At 35.7% G+C, this 24,988-nt stretch overlaps 1 protein-coding gene across 47 annotated transcripts in view; it reads left to right on the forward strand.

Annotated features, from left to right (window-relative positions):
- Positions 1-24,988, forward strand: part of PTPRD (protein tyrosine phosphatase receptor type D) — a 1,149,067-nt gene that overhangs the window by 845,788 nt on the left and 278,291 nt on the right. For all 47 annotated transcript variants that reach the window (XM_088156870.1, XM_088156871.1, XM_088156869.1 and 44 more), the window contains one exon: positions 21,875-22,042. In XM_088156870.1, the coding sequence (XP_088012996.1) occupies positions 21,958-22,042 (85 nt within the window). In that variant the 5' untranslated portion in view covers positions 21,875-21,957. The remainder of the gene's footprint in view (positions 1-21,874; positions 22,043-24,988) is intronic.

Below are 24,988 nucleotides of genomic sequence, written 5' to 3' on the forward strand. Positions count from 1 at the left end.
AATATTATCTATCTTTTCTTGCGTTTATTATTTTTCAGCTGTTCAATCTGTTTTTCTTTGTCATCTACAAATATAATTTTGGAGAGAGTTAAAATTGAAGTTACCTGTATCAATTCAAAGCAGTTCCTTCTTGTGTAATGTGACCAAGTCCAAAGAATATACTGTTGTTCATTTGATCAAAGTAGTACTATCTTCAGTATTACTTGGATAATGCTCACATGCTCCTTGACATCACTATGCAAGTGGCATATGAGAACAACACACTGTTTTGATATTTGTGCCTAATTTTTTTTTCTTTTTTTCTTTAGTATGCTTGTGCTTGTTTTTCTTTTTTCCCCATAACTCTTGTGATCTGCGTATTTTCATTCTAAATAGAATTATCTTCTCTCCACTGCTCCTACTCGTGTGATGCAGAAATAGGTGTGTTGTGGTGGTACATCTGTACGTACTATTTAGACAACTATCCTGAAGATGATAAAAACTTGGAAATCTAGTTTCAGACAAGCACTGGAACTTTATCTCTGAACTTTATCTGACTAAGGATAGGATAGGTCTTTCCTTTGCAAGTAAGTGTTCTCACATTTACTTTCAAAATAAGGGTGTGCCATGAAGTTACTTATTCATTTAATTGTACCAGAGTTCCACCAATCCTAAAATGTGTGTCTAAATGTTGAGACTGCTGATTCGTAAATTTTAATTATACCTTTTTATGTGAATAAAATAGTTTTGCAAATGGCTTGCCATACACTCAAACTCCTTTAAAATTACATGAAATAATTTCATAAAACAAAAAGCAAGCACAGTATAATGTGCAGATGAATCGCATTTGGTTAGTAGATACAACTCTATTTGGACACAGAAGAAATCATTCACAGATTAGTAATTCCCAAAACGCATTTCAACTGGGTGAGATGTGTATACTTCTGGTATATGGACACAGCTTACCAAAAGGATCAGTTCTGTGATATCCTGAAGCAGCAATAAACAAATATATCAGAATAATTGACACAGTTTACTGGCATTTCACAGTTTATATGCTGTCACATCTATATTAGTTTCTGGCAGCTGTGCATACTGGTGACTAAAGATACCTTTTTCCCCCTCTTCATTCAATCAGTACCCTTAGTGTTATCTTGATGTTTTGTGGGGTTTTTGATTATTACTAAAATTAGAACATAATAATTGAAAAAAATAATATTACCGCAGAAATTTTAATAAAGAAGGTTAACTAGAGAAAACATAAGGAAGATTAACCAGAGAAAGGTTCTGTAAAGAAAACATGAGTGATATACACCAGAGAGTTAAGAAATTATGACATTACATGCTGCTGGGTTTTATTTCTATTTACAGAATACTTTCTCTTGAATTTAGAATTAATTTTGCTTTGATCATTTCACTCTTTCAAGCTTATTCAGCACTAACCGATACTGTACTTAGATCAAAAGAGCAGGCAGAGATTTGTATTTTGATTTACCTGATCCCTTGCTGCCTTGGTGGGGTTTTTTGTTGTTGTTTTCTTTGGGTTTTTTTCAGGGTTTTGTTTGGTTGGTTGGTTTTGGTTTTGGTTTTGGTTTGTTTGTTTAGTTTTGTTTCTTTTTTGGGGATTTTGTTTTTGTTTTGTTTGTTTGTTTTGGGGTTTTTTGGGGGGGTGGGGTTTTTTTGTTTCTGTTGCTCTTTTTTTGTCTTTTTTTTTTGTTTGTTGGTTTTGGTTCGATTTGGGTATTTTGTTTATTTTTAAAGTATATTTCAGCTGTCATGGGGGAAAAAAAAATGCTTGCTATCCTAAGCACCTGTACCCTTATGTCCTGAAATGATCTGAAAATTTTACCCAGACAATATTGAATTCGCACTAATTGTCAGTATTGTAATAGATTTATGCTTCTAGATTTTTTTTTTTAATACAAGTGTTTCTAGTTATTCTTTGCATTGTTCTTACTAAGCATTCTGAGATTTTTAGCTGCATCTATGAGGATGGGCACTAACTGAGAGTCCTCCTCATATTTATGACTGCAAAACCCACCTGCTTGATTTACTTGTCACTAACAGAAAACTCTTTGGCATCTGGTCATCCGGATACCTCAGCTTTGTCTGGAACTGGAAGAGGGGTGGTGTTTGAAGAGCAGTATTTCCAGTATAGCTGAGACCTTACAGTTCTGTTTTTTCCAGCCCTCGTAAGCATTTATTTTTCTTCGGTGGTCCCCAAGTGTAGAAGTGGATCTTGTTCTAGCAGTAGTTAAAAGGAATACGGAGAACATGGATGTTGGAATTAAACTTCATTTGTAGGCAGCACAGTAGTAGATTCAGTGCTCTGAAGCTGAACGGTGTTGTGAAACATCTGCATGTGGTTCATTGTTCATGACAACCTTCTCGGTATGGGCTGAAGTAGGAGGTGACAGAGCTGACAGAGCTTCTGTTGCTAAGGCTGTGTGATATTAAAGGAACTATTGCAATTATAATTATGCACGCCTAATGCGTTCTGGAGTGACTTAAAGTCTTCCATACCTACATGGTATCAGGTATAAGCAACTCGGAATTTAGATGTTTTTATACCTTAAACCTTCATTATTAGTGACATAAAACAGTAAAAACTCTGCTGTCATAGTTGTAATGAAATATTTCAGGTATTTCAATAATTGCTCTTTGACTTTATATTCCAGGCATTTTCAATATTCTATTGTGTAAACTGACATAACCTCTGAGCAAGTTGGTTTGTTGTTTGACTTCTTTTTTTTTAATTAGTTATTTTGATTTCTGTTTAATGGAATCTCTTTTCCTACGACTTTTCTGCTGTAGTTGAGGAAGAATGCAGGTTATGCAGGTCAGTTATCTGGTGTCACTTAAATTTCAGACCGTTGAGTGATTAAAGTATAACAGTCAGAAAAAGCAAATATTAAAGAACCACCTTTTATTTTACAACGTTTGTAGATAGATAGATAGATAGATAGATAGATAGATAGATTCATAGGTACTTTGTCCATACATATATATAGAAGTGTATATCTACTTAAAAATGATAGCTGTTTGAATCTGAGAGGTGGTACCTTACTTGATTGTCCACTGTAACACTTTTTTTCCAAACTACTTTCAGAAGATTCTCATGGGTCCTAGGACCAGCAGGAGGCATTGCTATAGTATTTTAAAAATGCTCTTCCTAGCCAGAAGGATCAGTTGTTTGAAGTCAGAGTAAAGTGAGTAAGAGGTAATCCATCTGTGTAGACAGAAGCTGGTCTTTTTCACTGACAATAAAAAAAAAGTAATTCTCACAGTTCATGTAAATCTCACCTTAATCATCCTTTTAGCTAATATTAGGAGCTAGCAACAATTACCCACCATTGTGCCAACCAGCAACTTACTGCTTATCTCTGCAAACCTAGTATTCAAACTTTAGTTTTACATTTCCGAAAAGACAGTAATTTTCTGTGTCCTTGTTTGCCTACAGCTAAATTTAATGAAAGCTTAAGGAAAGCATATTTTGAATGAGAAATTAAAGAATTTAATAGAATAAACAGAATTTAATGGAATTAAATAGAATAAAAGAATAGATTGTAAGACTAATGACTGGTTAAGACAATGTCGTTAGAGCTTTGTATTGTATCAGTGCATGCTTTGATATAAATGCCTCAAAAGATGTCTGAAGAAATAACAACAGAAATGGGGATGGGAAGTACAGACTTAAGGGAGTGAAACTAAAAGCAGACAAAAGCATACATGAGAAGCATACATGCTTTTCAAACATGACAGGATGAAGAAAAAAGGCCTGTGACTTTAGAACCTTTAGTCAAGTGGTACTAGCAATAATAAATACAATAATTAGAATAAATAATATTTTGCTTTGAAAAGAAAGCCAAGTTTCTAAGTCTGCTAAAGCACTTTTCTCATATTTGTTTACGATACATGTCTATTTGTGTATGTTTCTTGGTCATAATTTTAAACCATTAATGCATATTCAAAAGATCCCCTTGGATAGACTGGCTGCTAAGGGAACAAAAAGTTTTGATACACACTGAACTTTATGGCATCCAGACTTGTCCTAAAATTTACGGGAATACTCTTGCTTTTAAATTTTGATAGTTGATGTGTTAGATTGTGTCTGAAATAGTTTAGCTGTTTTTTAATCAAAAGGAATCTTTCACTAACTTCAGATATTTAATTTGTATTTCCAAATCTAGACTCTGCATGTGTGTATATTCTCAGATATTCACAATGAGGGGCATAAAGAACACTTAAAAATACCTAAATCTGTCTGGGATATGAAATACTGCAATGGTGTATGGAGGTTGACTGAAGTTGTGATTAGCAGTAGGATCATTAGTGAAGCATCTTGATTTTGCTCTTCTACCATTGATTTGCAACTTTTCATGTATTATTTCACGTTTCTTTGCCTTGTAGATGAAATCTGTCTAATGGACTTAATATTGTAATGCCACTGATCTTACAGAGGTATTATCAGGATCTGTAGATCATTATTCCTCTTCCCGTATCAAATAGGTAAACTTCATCATAAAAATACACTGGTTTGGAAATAGCAGGATTTGTATTGATGCGCAAAGTTTTGAAACCCATCTCAAAAGGGAGAAATGACAGCCACCTGTAATAGTAAGTTTAAGAAGTCTGGGTACCCCATGTCTTCCTGGATACCCCCCCAAATTTTATTACTCAAATAAGGATTCAGTAATAGATGTGTTAGTGTGTGTGTATGATGTTTGGTTGCTGATGGTTGGTTTTTATTCCTCCCCTTGTTGTCAGAAGATTACTAGAGTTGCTATGATTATTTCTGTAAAGGATCCTGAAACTGCTTGGCTGACTTTCTATAGCCTCATGATTTGAAACGAGTGAGGTGATTCAGAAATACATGTTTTGGACTCAACCTTCCATTTGCTGTAATTTTGAAAAAAATTCAGTAGTCTGTGGAGAAGTTCTCTTGACCTGTGTATGGTTTCCTGATCAAAAAGTTGAGACTTTACCCTAGTGTGCCATATTCTACTCATTGAGTCTTACTGAATTTTTTTTTTTTTGGTGTATGGGTTTTGCATTTTGTTTTGTGGGGTTTTTTTTGTTCATTAGGGTTTTTTTGTTGTTCTTTGTTTTGCTTTCATTTCTGTTGGGTTTCTGTGTGTGTGTAAAGCGTATTTAGAAACTAATATGCTTTTTTTACTAGGTGGACTTGCTTTTGAAGCAGTTTATTTCTGCCAAACAGCGTAGTTGAGGTCATGTACACTTTGAGTGAGAAGAAATGCCATTTGACGCCACTGACTATTTCAGTTAGATTCTGATTATTACTTCAGCTTTCTAACTTCAAATAAATTTTTGGACTTGTTGAGTAAAAACTGAGAAAACTAATTAAGAAAATGTCAAGATAAAACTTCTTCATTTTTTGAAAACAGTATTGATACTGCATTTGCCCAGTTAATACTAGTAGTGATATTAAACTGTTAACTTTATACATGCTATAAACAAAAAAAAAGCCTTTTAAATTTACAAGGATAGCACTGTTCTATTCTGTTTTACGGAGGCAGGGGAGAAACAAAGAAGCTAGCTATTTACCAAGCAAAATACTGACTTTAGGCAAATAATTTTCAACTTCTAGCATTTATAAATGATTGTGTTGTATGGTAAAAATACATATATGAAAGACCTCTCTGTTTCTTCTGAGACAACTGCATGAACCATCTCAAAAGAGTGCACTGTGGTTGGGTGGCAAAATGTAAGATATTTTACTCTCGGCCTTGTTTTTGAGATTGATTGATAGGTTGACAGATCGTGTTTTGAGACCTCTTTTTTCCTAGTTTTTCAACAAACTTCGACTTGGTTTTGATTTTTAGTTCCATTCAAGTAGACTACTTTTTAGACTGTTCTGGTGTTGAGATGTTTAATCTGAGGTTTTTAAAGAAGCTAGTACTATTTACCAGGTAGTTAGCAATACTTAACAGCAAACACTGTTAAAATTACTTGGAGTAGCCCACTGTAGTATGTAATTCATCTTTTGTCAGTTTTAGTGGTCAAATTTCTACTTTTATGGAGGAGTTTAATGTTTATGGTTAGTGTTTTCTGCTATGAGCAAAACCTGCTAGTCCAGTTTCTGACACTGGTGTATATGTTGACTATTTCTTTTCTGAAATAAGGAAATAGGAACAGCTCATTAAGAGTCTGTTTTCTGCTTGTGAAAAAGCAGAAGAGTTGGCAACAGTAGATGAATAATAAAATCTTCAGTGGGTACAGACAAATGGCATGAATTGAAAATCCACTTCTGTGACTACAATGCAATTTTTTGCAATTCACTATCAATATGAAAAGATGATTTAAAATTGTTTATAATGGGATTTTCTGACACCAGTTGTGAGATTCTTTTAAAATACTGGTTCTAAAACAGTGTGGCTTTTACAGTATCAAAGACTAGTGGTAGTACATATGGGCTAAAAGACTGCATTGGGTTTTGGAGAGCATGGTTTTTTGTTAGTTGCAGGACAAGTAATTGAAATTGGCCAGCCAGGTGAATTCTGTGCTTTTCATTTTAGGGCATAACCTTATTCAATGGACTTTCCATTCAGAATTTTTCTACCTGTATTCTTTAGAATATAGATAAGACCTTGGATTTTGGAGAGCAAGGAGGGTATTTTAGTCTTATGGCTATTAATGCTAATAAAATCAAAGCAAGAATAAAAGACACTCTTAAATCAAGAGACCATCTTTCTTTTGGTTCTCTGATTTATGATTCTAAATGATTCTCTGTTCTTCACAGTCTAGTTTATTGTCAAGGCATTGAAATTTACTCCAGGTAATTTTTGCTGAAATGTTACTGCTTTAACAAATAACAAAATCAGGGAAATGTCCAAATGTATTAAAATTTATATATCTGTTCTAATAAAGATGAGCTGAAATCTGCAAAAGTATTTTAATATTTTCTTTCTAATTTATTATATTTATTAATAACTGGTATTAGTTTGATATTATTTTAGAATGCATCAGTAAAACATGATTTTACAAAGCTGAAGGAGCAGCAGCCTTTGGAATTTTACAGATAATGGTGTTGTTTCATGCTCCCTATATTCATATGACCTTTTCAAAACTTAGAAGTACTTTGCAATTTTAGGTTGCTTTATTTTTGTGCCAATTTAGACCAAAGAATGAATTTCTGCTTCTTACTGACCTTCAATGTCCACAGTCCAGGATCTGAATAATGACCTATATAGAATGAAAGAGAAGTGTAAAAGTTTGCTGCCATACCAGACATTTCAAATGAGACTTATCTCTCACTTTTATACAAGGGGTAATGATACCTATTTCTTAAAATAGCTTTAATTGATAAAGTTAAACTTAAGCAAGTTAAACTAAGAGCAAACTCTTTCCAGGAAGGAAGAGAATATTTACATGACCTTAGGTCACGTGTGTGTTTTTGGAGTCCTTTCCTTGCTTAGTTGCAAAGAAAATATTTATTAAAAAAGGGAACGTGTCTAAGTAGTTTTTTTCACTGACTAGACAACCTATATGCTTTCACACTCACATGCAGGAAGATGTATGCAAAACAATTCAGAAGGATTGTAAGTGTACAATGAACTGGGATTACAGCTGTTATTAAGCGGATGTCTCTCAGAGTTTCATAAGCAATATATTTATTAATTATCCTAAAAATATGTTCATCTGTTATATAAAAAAGAAATAATTGCATATCCACCTTATTGTTTTACAGTAACATTTTTTGAATAATCGTTATATCTAAAGTAACCAACATATAGATTTATTTACACATCATTGCAATTTTTTGTGTGTCCCATCTGCTGTCATGTCACTTTCTGCTGATAAAAATTCAACAGATTGTTTAGGTTCTTTGAAATGAGATCATAATGGAAGCACTCTGGAGAATCCTCCAGAAAGAATTGCTAACAAAAGCAGCTGCATTGGATAAGAGGTAGTATTTACCACATTCAGTCACTGCACTTTTCCTTGTTTGAAAGATGTGTAATATATCTTTTAAATTTAGCTTTAGATCTATTTTATTTTGTTGGGTTTTTAAATTTTTTTTTTCAATCATGCCAGCCTTGGGAAGTGAATATTGTGAGCTGCAAATTGTTTCTCTGAGACAAGGGCAAGCTCTGTTAGCAGAGCAAACTGCATCATGGTCTGTCATTCACACTTCAAGTTATTGAATGATAAAACAATGATTTTACTCTGACTGTTGATGTAAAAGGTTTTGACTGTGACACAAGTGTCTTCCCTGAAGTTTTTTTATTTAATTTTATTCTAATGATTTATGGACGTCTAAGAAAATGTATCTACATGTCTGTAGAAATATACCTATGCAACTAGATGTATCTTGGTGCAAAAATACAGGTTCACACACACATAGTCCAGGCATTACAAAAAATTTGATTTAGTGTGTGACTCAAAAGAGACATGCTGAAATCACCTTAAGGAAAGAAAATGAAGCTTCCTTTTTAGGTCGCGGTTTATTAGAAGAGCAATTCAATTGGTGTGTGTGCACCGTAACACAAGGAAGTCTTGCTAATAGGTATATTTTTTTGCCTAATAAAAGGTCTTAAAGAGTGTCAGGGGAAAAAAATGAGTCATTTAAATAGGTTCTGTTGTCAGTAGTCTGATAATTAGGCAGTCTGATAATTCCTACTTCTTGCAGATGTGTTGTGTATAGATAAGTGTGATGAAGACTGACATCTGGTTGTAAATTGGATATCCAGTGTTTTCAGGATGTGGAAGTAAGAATTCTCTTAAAGATTTACAGATCCATTTTCAAAGGAAGTTTACTAGTGTTGTAGTACTCAGTAGAATGTCCCGATGATCTTGCCTAAAGGTGAGCTTTTTTTTTTTTAATTAATATAAAGATCTTCAAACATCACTTAGAAATTGGAGAACCATCCTTTGAGGCAGTGGAGGGATCAGCCCACTTAGCTGCTTAAACATAAAGATTTGTTTAAATGTTTACTGACCTTTCTGTAACTAAGTGGCATATTGAGTATCCTAGATTCAGTTAGGATTAGGGTCCAATATTGTGTCAGTGATACTGAGTCAGGAAAGAATCCTTTTCAGGAGTATTTATGCATGCAGAGTTTGCTCATGGTTGCAGATCCATTAGTAAGCCGTAATTCACTTCCATGGATAACTGCGACATGATAGCATAGGAGTAGACAGCAGTTGGATATTCCTACAGAAAAGGAGTATAATCTTTCTGTGTGCTTGTATTTTACCCTCTAACATAGACATTACTTCCAACTATATTCACAGAGCTCCAGCCTCTGTTTTCTAAAATACATTTTCAAATGTGCCTAATTTCTGAGGGATTTCAGTGTCTGAGTCTTCTTGCATCTCACTGTGAGGAAAAGGTAGGAAGCGCTGAGGGTGACAGCAATGATTATTAAGTTAGAAGTCTACTGAAGAGAAAACAAAATATGAAGAACAGTGTGTCAGTAGATAATTTTTTATTATACTTCTGTAATTAAACAGTAGCAGAACATTGAAGAAATGATAGAATTGTTTAAGACATTTAAAGAGTATCAAAAAACGGGAATGTGAGTAATGATATAAAATACCAATAAATTCTATGTGAGAGTCAAAATTGCAGAAATTACTGTAAGCAGTTTGATTATGATACTTTGCCTTAAAATTTAAAGAGTTTTGAAAGAAATTTCACATTTCTACATATGTCAGTTCTGTGCAGTGATCTGGTTTAACATTATGCATCCTGATCTTAAGGGTGAAAATTTGGTATCAGCATAAGATTTTTGTATTTTTTTATTTCTTTAGGAAGTTAAGGATGTCTTCTCTTTACCTGTTGGAAGATGTTTAGAAAAAAACAGATAGCAGAACATTTGTTTGAAATAATTAGAGAAAGATTTGCATTTCAGCTATCATTTATCCATTGCTGGATACCAAATTCAATGCCAAATCAGATGATTGCATTGGCTGTTGTGTAGATGTGCTTGTTCAAGATCTCAACTACAGAAATAAAGGCAACTTTACTGATAAAAATGAAAAAAATTGATGATGCAATATAGGAACAAATGGATTACACCAGCATATTCCAACACTTTCCTGAATCCACAGATAAGCTGTGAAACAAACTCTGTGTAGATAAATTCAAGCCATCTTCCAAAATCAATTGTAACTTTTGGTACCTTAATAAATAAGTGTATGTCTTTGTCCTAGATCCCAGGTAGTTTCTGACACAAAGATTGGTGGAAGTTTGGTCTAAAAATTTGGATCTACCATTACAACATTTCAAATAAAATTGTTTGATGTGTAAGTGTCTGTGTGGTAGTACGGTGGTTGTGACATGACTAAATTAATGTATCAGAGTTGCTTATTTTCTGGCCTAAAGATTATTCCTAAATATTAAGAAAGAAGAGGTGCATTGGTTAAAATGTAAAAATAGCTATTCACATTTCTTTAATATTTAATGGAGCTGACTTGCAAAAAATAAAATTCTTGAAGCAAATATTTTTTTTTTTTAGTTCTAGAGTCTTTAAAAAAGGAGCATGCACCAATGACATAATTTATGGAAGTAGTCCTGTTTTCCACAGGGCCAATAACTAGGAAATTATTGTGAAGTAAATTTTACAGAGTAAGGTAGCAGTCTGCATCATATGGATTTCGTAAGACATGACAGACTCATCTACAGGTACCTGAACAAGACCAACTTTATTTAGATTTTGTTTAAGGCATAAAAAATCCCATACTCTCTTCCTCTTCTTGTCCTTTAGCCTGTGACCTGCCTGTTTCTGTTTAAACAAGCATTGATAACCTTGTGCTGGCAGCAGTGGAGGATTTATTTTATGCAGAGATTAGGACTAAGGAATTCTGGTTTTGGTTATCAGTGGGTTAGAGATTGCTTGGGATACATCCCTGCATTTTCTTACTTAATCTGGTTGTTTCTGTTATCCTAATTTATAAAAAATAAAATATTAATTCTCCTGTATCTTCTAGCACCTTCAGTGAGCAAACCATTCAGACTAACACATTGGCTCAACAACTGAATAACTTCATTTAGTACAAAACCTCTTTTAAAATTGAGGGCTTGATGCAGTATGCAGAGCACTAAGGAAAGGAAATAGTCATAGTTTTTTCTCCTGACTTCTAGTCCTTGAAATCAAAAGCTCTTTCCCTACCCACTCATTTTCTGTTAAACCTCATAAAAAATGAGTTACTTTTCTTGGCAGAACGTGGTTTTAACAACATTATGATATCCATAAGAGAGACTCATGAAACATGAGGCCAAACTTGGACATGCCATCAACATTTATTTGGCCTTTTTACATACACTGCTAAAGTTATGCAGAACATCCATAGTGTGTACCTTTCTTTACAGTTTTTGTTTTTTCTTTTACACTGAAGTAGGATTGGAAAATGTTTTGAAAAATGTTTCTGTTTACTAACGACAAGGTCCCAAAGTCATTCACATCTGTATACTTCAAATGAGGCTTTTCAAGATATTGAAAAATTGGTTACAGATGGCTGCACACCCTGACAGTTGAAAATAAAACTCCCATACCAGTCATAACTAGCAATTCAATTTAACTTATGCACACTGAGAGCAACAAAATGTAGTTGCTTTCCAAAGAGGCGACAGTGCAGTCAGAAGTTCTACAGCTGCCTTTCATGCACTGATAATTAAAAAAAAAAAAAAAATCAAAACAAAATCCCTAACTGGAAAATGCACCCTCCCTTTATAATTATCTATTTCAAAGCTGTAATCGAGCATTTCATTATAAAGATGCTAATCAATCCAGAACAATACTCCTGGGACTGCACACACACACAGAGACATATCAGTTATAATAGAAATGCTGCAGAAACTTCACTGGGTTTATAATAGTTGCTCATGCATTTCTGTTGTGAAAGATGAAACTCCCACAAGTCCCTTACAGTGTTCCAAGTAGAACATCAGGATCATCTCTAGCCTTTAGATGTATTGAAAAATAGACCTTTGTTATCAGTATAACCAGAATGCAGTCATCTAAAACAAGAAAAAACAAAAACCAAACACCCCCCCACCCAAAAAAACCCACCCAAAAAACCAACGAAGACAAAAAAAGTTTTCATTCATCTAGCCGGGTTCTTAGTTAAAACTAATGATTGTAACTAAATGAAGCCAAAACTGGAGTTGTCTTTCTAAGTTATATTAGATTTTGTTTTAAATTATTTAATGTATCATTATTTGCATCACTCTCTAAAATTTGTTATAGAGATTATATCTCTGTGAGATAGCACTAATACTCCAGAGGAATGTTTGAGCCTTGAGTTCCTACTGCCAATTACAGCCTTTATTCATAGTTTAATTTGTATAGCCTTGGGATTTCCACAAAAGACTGGCAGTCACAGCCTTGTGTTTTGTGTGGAATTTGAGTGTCACATGGGTGACATTTTTCTGGGGAAGGAAAGGCATAAACCTTTTTCTGCCTGTGTTTGGGAGACAATGTTGGTAACATGGATGCTAATGGTGCTAGTAGACAGTAAAATTATGCAGCACATTTCCTCCAGGTATTATAAATAGTTTTGTTTTATATTCTAAAAAGGGAATTAATGTAAGCTGAATCTTTAAAAATCTTCGGGTACTTCAATGTGATAATCTAAAGGCTTAAAGCTACTGTGTACTTCTGTAATGTCAGTTGATGGTATTTTGTGCAGAGCATGAGGGTAAAATTCTAAAATGTTTTTTGAAAGCCACCTATAAGAACTTTTAAATATTTCATTAGACTCAATATTTTCTCAATTGGGTTAGTAATGAAACTAGTTCTCTACTTTCCTTAATTCATTCATTTAATTTCATCATGGCTAAATATGAAGAATTGTGTAGCTGAAGGTTAAACTCTTTATTTAGTTTGAGTCTCATAGCAGTATGTTTACTGATTATTCCTTTCCATCAAGAAATTCTGGGAATGAAAAAGCTGAAAGCAGGGAGAACATGCAGGAGTCCTGGAAGCCTTTGTGTATGAGGGACATATTTGAAAGGTAGAGAGGTTCTCTCTTCTGCTTCCATTTTTTCATACAAATTTGAACTCTGCAAATCAGTTATTTTTGTAATTGTGTGTGCATATGTGTGTACAGAAGTGTGTATTGTTGTATATTCTTAAACATTTGCTTTACTGGATGTTAAGTGTATTTTTTATCTTATATCTGCGGTTTTTTATACCTTCTGATGCTGAGATTATGAAAGATACACAAAATCTGAATGACAGAGAGGTGTAATCTAAGACACCATCTTCTGTGTTTTCTCACCTATGTATTTTTTAAGAAAGATGACAAATATAACTAGGATAATAACCTTCCTTTTGTGTCATATCTTCAGTCCGTTTTTATGACTTTATACTGTTCATTTAGAAGACAAAATATGAGTAGTACCTGCAGTTGGTTATTTCACCAATTTAATCTTCTGTAATATTTCCTTCTCTGATTTTTATTGTTCATTTATGAAAGAAGAGACAACAGATTATTTGTTTCAGAAACTGTGTTATATTCAAAAGTGGTGAGAGAGATAATTGAGCATGTACATGAACCAGTGGTATGCCAGAAGTTCTTTAGCAGGATGAAACTGCTCCAGTATAAATGTAGAAGAACAGTTTTTGCTAAACATATTATGTGGTGGCGTGCCCTGTCCTCATTACAATGTACTATTGTTATATATGGTGCATAAGTTGCAGAGATACTTCCACAGCTATAAACAGTAGAGCAGATTTATTTTTTTCATACCCTTTATGAAAATAATGTTCATTTTGGGTGGTAGCACATACTCTCACTTTTTTGTCAGTTACTGAGAACTAACAAAAAGATGCTGCAAAACAAGATTAATGTTATACAGTGTATATGCAATTAACGGTATGTAATTAACAATTAGGTTAGAAATTAGCAGCTTGTTGCTAAGGCCAGCATATTTGTAAAAATAAACTCACAGTTAGTTTTTCGTTAATATCGTCAACCCAAAAGAGATGAGTGCTTGGGAAGCTGTCGCAGGACTTAGATTTGAAACATTCTTGCTAAAAAGAACATAAACCCAGTGAAAAATATATGGAAATATATAATGCATTTTAATCTATTTTAGTGCTCTGTAAGAGAGTTGTAAGAGGATGAACCACAGGCCTAAGAGGGATTTTTTTTATTATCATATTCTTGTAGATAAGACATGAGTGCCAAGTTGCCTGGGCAAAACAATGTGAATGAAAGCTCTGGGTATGAGAGCTGCACCACTTCAAAGTGCGGAGAAAATCTTAAAGTCAAAAATGAGAAAGGAGTGCATGTGTACTAGTTAATGCTTTGTACAGTCTCCAATTGTTAGGTTGTTTAATGTCTAGTAATAGGTTTCACAGTGGAAATCTTTTGTTGATCTCAGTTGGCTTTCACCACATCAAATACAAGAAGATTAAACTTTCTGCTTCTCTCTTCCCATTTGAAGGGGATTGAGGGAGAGGTTCTATGAAGCACCTGAAATGCCACTTCAAGTGGCCCTACTAAGCCACTCATTTCTTCTAACTACACATAAATCTGTAGTAGTTAATGAGGTCTGTAAAGAAAAACATGCTATGAATCATGCTGTCTGGCTGATGATTTTATGATTTTATTTGGTATCAAACTGGCTTGTCAACATTATGATATTAGTTTGGTGTCTAAAAGTGTACCAATTCACTTGGTACTTTCCTTAATAAGGAAATTTCAACAACAATCTGTAGGTTGTTGTTGCCTTTTAACTTTCTTTTTCAGAGTTTGTAACATTATTTTTACTTTTTCTCTGAGTGTAGTAAAACATTCATTATATTACAAAGATACTTTGTAGTTGTCATCTTTTTTTCCAAAAGAAGACCTGTGGACAACCATGCACGATTATCTTAGTATGGGAAATGCATAATGCTTCTATTGCTTCAGGAAGTTTTCATCCTTTATTACCAAATAATTTTATAATGCCAACTACTTTTGAAAAATAACCATTTCAGCTCTCCATCTCTTCCTCTAATACAATTGTATTGCCATCAGCAACATTATAATAAAGTGCAGTCAGGCTAAACTAGCTGCAGCTGGATTGCTGTCCTGTGTGTACTGCAAATTCACTGTCTCAGTCAGTCATGCTTCAATCTGATTAGCCAACAAGTATATTGGATAGTTCTGAAACAAAACCATTAAGTGAAAAGGAAAAAGAAAAGCCATAAAAGAAGAAATTGCAGAGAATAGAGAAAAATTGCATTGTAATACTGAAGTTAGATTTGACTTCTTAGCTCCAAACTTGCAAATATATTCCTAGTTTTATTTTAGTATCTGCGATACCTGGTGTGCTTCAACCATGCCCAATCCTAAAGGCGAGGAGTAACTTGAATTTTTCACAATATCCCTGCTGAAAAAGACACAGGAAGGGCAAAATTCTGAAAATGAAAATAAGCTGGCTGTTTAGATATCAGCAATGTCAACGTCTGTGTCATGTGCATAGCACTGGAGCTGTAGAATCATTCTTGTTGCTAGGTCATCCACATACCTAGCTCTGTGAAGAAGCAACCCACAGACAGATGCCACCTCTGACAGTAACTGTGGTCTCAAAACTCAGCTGCTCATGGCACGGTCTAGTTGTGCTTTTTTTGTAAGACTGCTGGGAGCATGTGCTTGAAAGCTGGTTTTGGACACCCTTTTCCTGGCTGATGAGTATGTGGTATATGGCACAGTGGATATAAGAATACTTCTGTATGTGGCTCACATGCTCAAGAGGTGGTAGCTGCACAGCTCCAGTGTTGTTCAAGTAATGTCATAGACAGCCAGAGAAGACTAACAAACTGTGTATGGCAAATACCCTACTAGTACTAATGATATGTTTTTTCGCTTTTTATTACTTTAAGGCAAACAAGACAAAACTCAGTCTGTAAGTGTTTTTGCATAAACACAGTGATTGTATTGCTCTTAAACCAGGTTTCAGAGGACGCAATTAATAGAACCATAGGATCTAGAACAACTTACATTGGAAAATTTGAGTCCAGCTGTTAATGTAACACTAAGTCCATCACTAAAGCATGTTTCTAATCACTATGTCTGCATGTCTTTTGAATATATCCTGGGCTGGCAACTCAACCAACTTCCTAAGGAAGACTGTTCCAATCCTTAACCACCTGTTCAGTGAAGAAATTTTTCCTAGTATCTATTCTAAACCTCCCCTTGTACAGCTCAAGACAGTTTACTCTTACTTTGTTGAGAAGAGCCTGATCCCTCACCTGGCTGCACCCTCCTGTCAGGCACTCCTTGTAGAGAGTGATAAGGTCTGCCCTGAGCTTCCTCTTCTCCAGGATAAACACCCCCAGCTCCCTCAGCTGCTCCTCATAGGACTTGTATTCCAGACCCTTCACCAACTCCATTGCCCTTCTCTGGTCTCCCTCCTGCTCCTCAGTTTCTTTCTTGCAGTGAGGGGCCCAGAACTGAACACAGGATTTGAGCTGTGGGTCACCAGTGCTGAGTACAGGGGGACAATCCCTGCCCTGCTCCTATTGCTGGAACAGGCCAGGATGCCATTGGCCTTCTTGGCCACCTGGGCACTGCTGGCTCATGTTCAGCTGCTGTCACCAGCACCCCCAGGTCCTTTTCCTGAGGGCAGCTTTGCAGCCACTCTGCCCCAGCCTGTGGCACTGCCTGGGGTTGTTGTGAGCCAAGGGCAGGACCCAGCACTGGCCTTGTTGAACCTCACACCACTGGCCTTGGGCCATGATCCAGCCTGCCCAGATCCCTCTGCAGAGCCTCCCTGCCCTCCAGCACATCATCAGTCAACAGTCGCACCCAACTCGGTGTTGTCTGTGAATTTTCTAAGGGTGCATTAGACCCCCTCATCCAAATCATCAGTGAAGATACTGAATAGGATTTTCCCAATACTGATCCCCGGAAGACACCACTAGTGAGTGACCTGGTGATCCTAGACCCCTTAGTATGGATTTCACCTTGTTTCTCTTCTGTGACTGAAGAAAGAGCAAAATAACGGTGTAGCCAAGATATTTACTTTAGCTCTTTTTTTTTTTTTTTTTTGTAAGCTGCTGCTCTTTTTCCCCTTTTCTATCTGTCTATCTTTCTATCTTCTTGGGTGTTTGTTTTGTTTTGTTTTAATTTATTCCTTTCTTTTTTGTTTGCTTGGTTTGGGGCTTTTGATTGGTGTTTTTATTTTGTTTGTTTGTTTGTGTTTTGTTTGGGGGATTTTTATAGGTCTGTTGTTTTTTATTTTAGCAAGTGATGTCATTTCAAGGTCGTTGAGTTGATCTATTCCCTAAACAATTTAATCTATTTCTTCAGTTATTAAAAAACATGCACTATTTTTCATGTTAACAGAGGAATCTTTGTTAAGTCTAAAATAGAATTGTGATGTAGAATCAGATTGATGTATTAAATTGTTTTACATAGGCAAAATTCTGCCTAGCACTGAAACTTATTTGTGTTTTTATAGCGATGGAGTTCAAATGCTCGCATGACATCAGAAATCTACTGTTTTAGGATGGGTGTTCACTCATCTTGAAATAACTGTAACAGAGCAAATCAGTAATGATAGACAAGCATTAGGGTGTGTTGTTATCCAGAGACTGATAAGACTAAACTTTTGAACACTCAGCACAGCTGTCCTTCAAATTTCCTTGATCATGTGTTTGTATTTTGGATTTTTTAAAAATAAAAGCATAATGAAACATGTAACATTTCCAGCAGACTAACTATGAAAATATTTATCATGTTTAATCAATGAAAGAGCAAGCAAAATGTGGACTTCTGCTTCTGCCGGTTGCCCTCATTGCTTTGGAAAATACATTTAATTCTCTTTAAAAGACATTGTTTTACCCAGAGGTATTTCTAAATTGATTTTGATTAAAGAACTTATGAGAATTAATTTTATGCATTATTTTCTATTTCTTCTAGTAATGATTCAGCTGTCAGTTAGGTTTCTGCAGCCAAGATTTCTCCTTTTTTTTTTTTTTAATTTTCTTTTTTAAGGAGGGGTCATGATTGATATGCAAATATAGGAAGTATTTGCATCTTTTCCATTGCTAGTTCTAATAATAGTTAAAAATCTTTTTTTGTATTTCTACTCTTGCATTTCCATGGTATTAGAAATTTGTGGCTTGGAAATGGATGTAATTCATTCAGGATTGTGGATGTGATGAAAGAAGTGTAGAAACAGAATTTCAGCACAGTCCTCTGTTTTAATCTTGGCTTCCATGTATTCTTAGAGAAAAAACATTATTTGGTTGGTTTTTTAAATATAAGGTATATCCAATTACTTTCCTGTGGGAAAATACGGGGAGTTTCTATGGGAAGTCCTTGAGACAAACCAGAGAGGACCACGAACTAAAATCCTGTCTCTAAACAATTTAAAACTTAGGAAAAGTTGAACCAGAAATCCGGGTTGTAGCACAAATGAACTCTCCTACCTTCATAATCCCTTTCTTCCAAAATTTTTTAAGTTACTGTTTGCTTCGTTATTTTTGTGAGTGTGGCTGTTATGAGTTCTTTTTTATCCGTGTTCAAGTATTTTCTGACAACTCTTCCCTGCTGAACTGAATTTCTGTGTTAGCAAGCATTTAAATGCACATTCAGGCATGGAAAAACAAACTGATTAAAAAAAAAAGTCAGTGTTTACCTTTTTTTTTTTTTTTTTTTTTTTTGGTTTCTAAAATTTGCCCCCAGGTATGCATTTCCTATAACTGTGTTGGAGCAGAAGCCGTCTTGTGAGAACTGTGATAGCACCTAAGATTATTTTTGCTACTAAAGTAAACAGACTGCAGGGAAGCATTTTGGTGTTCAGATGTTTCATTCACCCAGTTGATCCTTCTAAGGATAATTGGTGCACGTGCCCGTGCCCTGGTACTATCATCTGCTGTGCTCCTGCTGAGGAAAATTCTTTTTTTTTCTCTGCATTGAACACTACACATCTGCACCTTTACTGATCCTATTAATAGATACCACTAATCAGGGAAAATCTATCTTCTTACTGGTGTGTTACTGTTAGATGTATTACCTAGTTTCATGGACAGCTCTTTTGGAGATATTGGAAGAGTAATTTTTAATTATTTAATACAGCAGCTATACAGCACTTAACCTAAAATAATAACAGCTTTTAGTAAAGTTCCGTAAGGAGAAATTTTTTCCAAAGAACTGTTGATCTCTGTAGTTACTGTTGCCTTCTGCCAACGAGAAACCCCATCTTTCTGCCCTGGTGCTGTGTGAATATTGTAATAGGGGCTGCTCAGAGGGTACCTTGCCTAGGATTAATTCTGCAAGGCAAGTTTTGGTCCTCTGATGACAACCTGTGTAGCCTGGTGCTGCAAATGCTGTTTGTGTTTTTACTGTCTTTGGTACTGCACTCAGGAGGTAACAAACCATCATCACGAGGAAACAGAAAAGGAAAGGAACTTAATCTAATTTTAAGAATTAATAACGCTTTAGATGAGTCTTTCGGTGTGAAACTACTAAGGTGGCTTGATGTGGAAGCTAATAGTTTTCTAGATTTCGTTTAGTCCTTTTAAGGAATTGCATCTTCCTGTTAGTTTTCACAAATAAGCCAAGTACAGACCTATGTACCACATAATACAGTATCAATGTTGGTACAGTTATCAGCAGCAGGGTCTGAAGTAGCAGGGTCTTTGTTTTCCTTGTGGGTAAAGCTACGGCAGGCTTTTGTGGAGAATCTTGATAGTGCCTGAGTATGTCTTGGCTTGCTTCTCTCTCTGTTACCAGCTCATCCACCACCTGCACGCCTCCATTAACAGTGTATCTTCAACTTGAAAGAAAAATGATTCAACCACTGTCTTTGTTCTAGTGGTTATGTTTTCTTGAGCTAAAATAGTAGAAGTTTGCTTGAAGGCCCTAAGCAGGTAAAGAGGGAGAGCAAGCAACAAGCAAAGAATCTTCTGGAAACCTTGGTGTGTTTGTAAGGTTAGCTAAAGTCATGACTCTCAGAAACATGAAAGAAAGGGAATACTGAGGACTTTCATTTTATGGCCTGAGTGATAATGAGTATTACCTTCAAAGCAGACACAATGAGTGCAGTATTCCCAAGTGGTTGTATGTGCATTTAGAATGAGAGAACGGAATGAGGTTTCACTTAAAAAAACAAGCTCTTTTTTCTTCTCAGCCTGTACCAGGTTTTGTGATACATCCCTTCATTTGCAGACAGCTTGTAGAGGATAAATGCATATTCACATATCAGGATCATAAAGTTTTAAAAATTCCTCTTTTCCCCAAGCAGACAGTAATATTTTTCTTGTTAGCCACCACATTTAGCATTTTGATGGGAATGTTTGAAATGTATGAAAATAATGTGCCCCAGTGCTCCATCTGAAAGCTTGTGTAAAACAAGTCCCATTCTTCCCCCTTCTCTGCTCCCCTTATAAATTATCAGTATTGTTTCCTCTCTGCTTCTGCCCTGAAAGGAGTAAGGAAGTACTTAGTACCCACCACATTTCTCTGTTCACCTTCACACATCAGCTAGTGTGGTTGTGTACTAATGAAGAGATAGTTTGTTCTTAAGTGAGCTGCTTTTAGAGATGGTTCAGGGCTCCCCTGTAACTCCTGCATTCCAGAAGAAGCAAAATAAAAAACACCTCTTCCTTGGAAGTAAATTTCATACATCTCCATCTTTGTGATAGTACTGGAATCATTACACAGCAGTTGGCTCTGATACGCTTGCACAGACACAAATTGAGTCCGACAGGACTGGTGTCTCATGGACTTTGCTGTCATTTGAAATGCTGGCATGAAGATGGTAGCGATGAAAGGGGAGAGCTGGTGCCTTTAGCATTATGCCTGTGAAGATTTCTTAGACTTGTATTTTTTGATAGCAGTAGCTGATTCAAAAGAGAGTTTTACAAAAGAGATTCATAACACAGCATAGATTTCTACCAGCTGCTCATGTCTTTTCTTCCTAGAGTAAATTCTTTTGAGCGTTCCCCTGTAGTGAAAATGGGCTCTTTATACCACCCACAAAACTGTAAGATCTATTTAGTGGAATAATAATAAGTATACTTTTTTCTCTGCCCTCTTGGTTTTCATGTTTACTGCATGGACGCCACTTGTGTGGTAATGAAGAAGGTAGAATCAACTTAACAAAGTTTATATGTTGCAGATTCTTCAGAAGGTGTAATTGCATTTCACGTTATTTGAGTGCTAATGTCACGCTCCTTAGGGATATCTCTAGTATTTCATGTATGAGGTGGAAAATATTTTTATATTCCTTAATTTCTGTTAGTGTAGCCTATTTGGACAAGGATAAAGACACTGTTTTTTCAAGTCAGGTATTTGAGCTGTATTTCTACCAGTGTATCATATTCAATTATGCATTGTAATAAATTAGATGGATTGAATTGAGATCTCAGCCCTTTATTCAATGCCAGATTTCTGTTTTTCTATCAGGCGTAATTCTGATATGTACAGGAAATCACAACAGAATTTTAACCTTTGAACATTGCTGAACTATACAATATGTTAACAATACGTTCTCAAGTAGATTTTGCGGTGTTATTCTTATCAGATGCCAGGGCATCAACTCCCTGTTTGCATGTGGATTTGTTATGCATATCTAAGCTGCTTTGATTACCTTCTCGCAACATGAGTCCCAACGATGTCTTAAACCTCATCAACAATACTAGTTTCTTTGGTTCAGAACATGGTGGTGTTCTAACTAAAGATTCAGCATTTGACAATTGCTTGATTATGTGGCAAAGGTACACCAAGTAATGTGTTGTAACAGTGCTAACATATACTTGTGTCTTGGATCTTGTGTATACCAGTAGTCTGAAATTAATTATGTTTCTTTCCCTTCCTGCCTTACCCTTTTGTCTTCTAAAATTGTTTTGCCTCAAATTGTGAATGTGTAAAAAGAAGAAAAGAAAAACTCTGCCCTATTTTTGCTAATTGTATTTTTATCTTTTCACAGGCTCTGAAAATACTTCCTCTGAAATTTCAGGCTGGACAGACTCGCAGTGGCTTCTAAGCCAGTGAGAACAAGGCTGCCAAAGCATGCTGGTGCCAAGCTGTCGGATGATGCGCGTAGTCAGGCCAATGGTGGTGCTCCTGTGCTTGCTGCTCTATGCTGATGCTGAAAGTAAGCTTATTATTCCTTTATGCTTAGCTCTTGGCTATCATTAATAGTTTTGTTTTCAGCTGGTGGTTACTAAGAGTCTTGGAATGAGTTTTCCTTTTGATGGATTCTTCAAAAACTTCGAGGTCCTCACTAGATCACAACCAGGATTTGAAAAGGATTGTTTGTGCAACTTCCTTGCTGTTCTTCTTAATGCTCCTTTTCTTAAGAGTGGCGTTGTTCATGCTAAGATGGTGGAGACCACTGTCACGAAGTTACACAGTCAAAACAAAGACCAACTTTGCTTACCAGACATTGGTCAAATACCTTAAAGACATCTGTCATTCTTTGAATATTTCTGTCTTAACTTTGATTAAAAAAAATACATCCCACTCCCAATTAATATCCAGTCCAATTAAAATTCCTGTCCCTTTGTAAGTGCTGCAACAGCTGTTCTAATGTATTATTTCTGACAGCTGTCGCAGAGTACAGTATCCAAACAAATCAAGCAGAACTGACAACTTAGTGGCTGGCCTAGACATGTGACGATTCAGTGAGGAAAGGCACCTATGTTTACTTGTACTGAGGGGAAGCTGCTGGAGTTTGGTCAATTAGGTTATCTATTAATGGGAAGATAATATCTTCTTTTTAATTAGGAAATCATTAGGTCTGCCTTGTTTACATGTGTTCCTTCTCCCAGCTGTCCTTTGGCTTCTTGCAGAAGTAATGTGCAAATGAGAAAAGCCATTTGCTTTCCACCTGTTGATCTGCAGGTTTACTGCAAGCTGACTGTTAACACTGGCTACAAGCTGACTGCTAACATTCACTTCATCGAGGGATATTTTCCTACTTTTCTACTAGTTCCTGACTCTATGCAGACACATGACCAATCAATAACTTTGAATCAGTTCTCAATAAACACATACAGAAGAGTTCCTTATCACCCCACTTATCACCTGCACTCCAGGTATACAGAGTCATAGCAGTAAAAGAGATACAAAAATTTTCCAGTTTCATGCATAAGAAGCTTTCCTTCTTTTAAGTGCAGCTATGTGGAAGTGAAGTAAATGGAGGAAAAAAGGACAAAACATACAGCTGTGTACTGACAGCTGAGATTCTTTGGCCCCTTTCCAGTTAGATAATGACCAGCTGGGATGATTGTGTCTAAGGTGAAGCCAAGGACATTTTAACACTTTAGCCAGCAAATAATTAATTGGGAAGTGGGCCCATATGTTGGACAGTTTTGCAGTTGTAGTATTCTGCCTATTTTAAAAGTTGTAGGAAGCACAAAGATCAGCTTTCTGCGACAGTTTCTCTCGGAATGAGATTATGATTCTCAAGTACTTAATACGAACCAACTTTTAAGTTGTTAAATTAAATAATCATATACAAATGGTGTACATGTTTCTTCGTCCAGGATTAGCCCTCTTTACTTCCTGCTGTGCCAGAGTTGCTCTGCTCTCTGCTCTTGCACATACTCTTCCTCCTGTTTTGTCTTGCTCTTCCTAGAAGGGTCCCAGACCCTACTTTGACCTAGTACTTTTCTTGAAATTCTTCACAAAGAGTGGCATGATCATATTACTTCATTTTAATGGGAAGAGGACACAGAAGGTGAGGCAAAGGGAAGAAAAAATTTTGACATTTTTTTCTCTATCACCCTGTAAAGGCTGTGCTTTCCTTGTTTTGCTATTATTCTCCTGCTGCTAACATCAAGGCACTGCAGAAGAGAGGGTATATCTAAGTATTGACACTACATTACACACTTTCTAGAGTAGTTGCACATGGGTAAGGAACTCATGCTCTTTCAGTCTCACTGTCAGATCACTGTGAGTGGGATGCAAATAGCAAGCCAGCTAAATGCTACTGAACAGGTTTCCAGTGGTAGTCCTTAGTACTTTTCAGTTTACATACAGTTGAGAGAGCGAGGGAACGAGATACCTTTGTTTCTCTCCATCATTTTGAAAGACCCCACACTCTGAAATGTGTTGGTGTGGGCTGATAAACGTACTGTGTCAACAAGTATGTGTGCAAACTTGATTTGATTCTTACTCTTAAGCCAGAAACTAAATTTATGCTTGACTGCGAAAAGTAAAATTGAAAGATGTTAAAACTACCTTTCTGTTTTTACCTTTTGATGTTAGTAATATGGTGTGATACTTGTACATACAATAAGTGCAAAATCTCAAGAATTATGAGTATTTTTTTAGATGTCTCCTTTTATGTTTGGTATTTGTAGGTTCAGTGCACACCAAGAAGGAGTAGAACGCATTTTTGCTGAGGAAACAAAGTACTTGTTCATTACTCTTTACTGGGGAACAGTAATCTGCTAGTCTGCATTGTTTTTCATTGGGTAGGCTGTTCTCAGTGGTGTAGATGGTAATGCTTCACCACATCTACTGAAATATTAGTAACATAGCTTTGTCAGTCATAACAAAAGTACTGTGTTTTTCATGTTTATTTCAGTGAACTGACAGAACAGTAACTATCCAGAAGCTTTATGCAGATTCATCTTTTTAAGATGCATATATGTTTTAGAGACTCCTAAATAACATATTTCTTTAAGAATTATAAAATATGGTACATTAGTATGTGTTTCTGACCTTGCCAAGGATCATTGGGCTCTCTTTACCACTGAGCTCAAAGAAATACAGGAAATATAAAATCCTTCTAAAAGTGTTATTTCTGGTGTTTCCTAGTATTCCAATTTCTGAAAAATAAGAGTTTAATTTGTATTAATAGAATATTTTTCTGCACATAGTCTGCACCCTGCTTTTTAGTAATTTAGTTGATTCTTGTGCATTCTGTTCCTTTTCGACACTGAGAAAGGCCTGACCACCAGCATTTCAGAATTCCCTGCTGCATTCCAATAACTTTGTTTAGTGTTCTTCCTCCATTCTTGGTTACATGGCTTCTGCTCTGGCATTTTTCTTTTGTTAGTTCTTTGGAGATGCTGTTTTAGAAGAAAAGCAA

This window comes from Sturnus vulgaris, chromosome Z, assembly GCF_052056855.1.
Source record: "Sturnus vulgaris isolate bStuVul1 chromosome Z, bStuVul1.hap1, whole genome shotgun sequence".
Taxonomy (NCBI): domain Eukaryota; kingdom Metazoa; phylum Chordata; class Aves; order Passeriformes; family Sturnidae; genus Sturnus; species Sturnus vulgaris.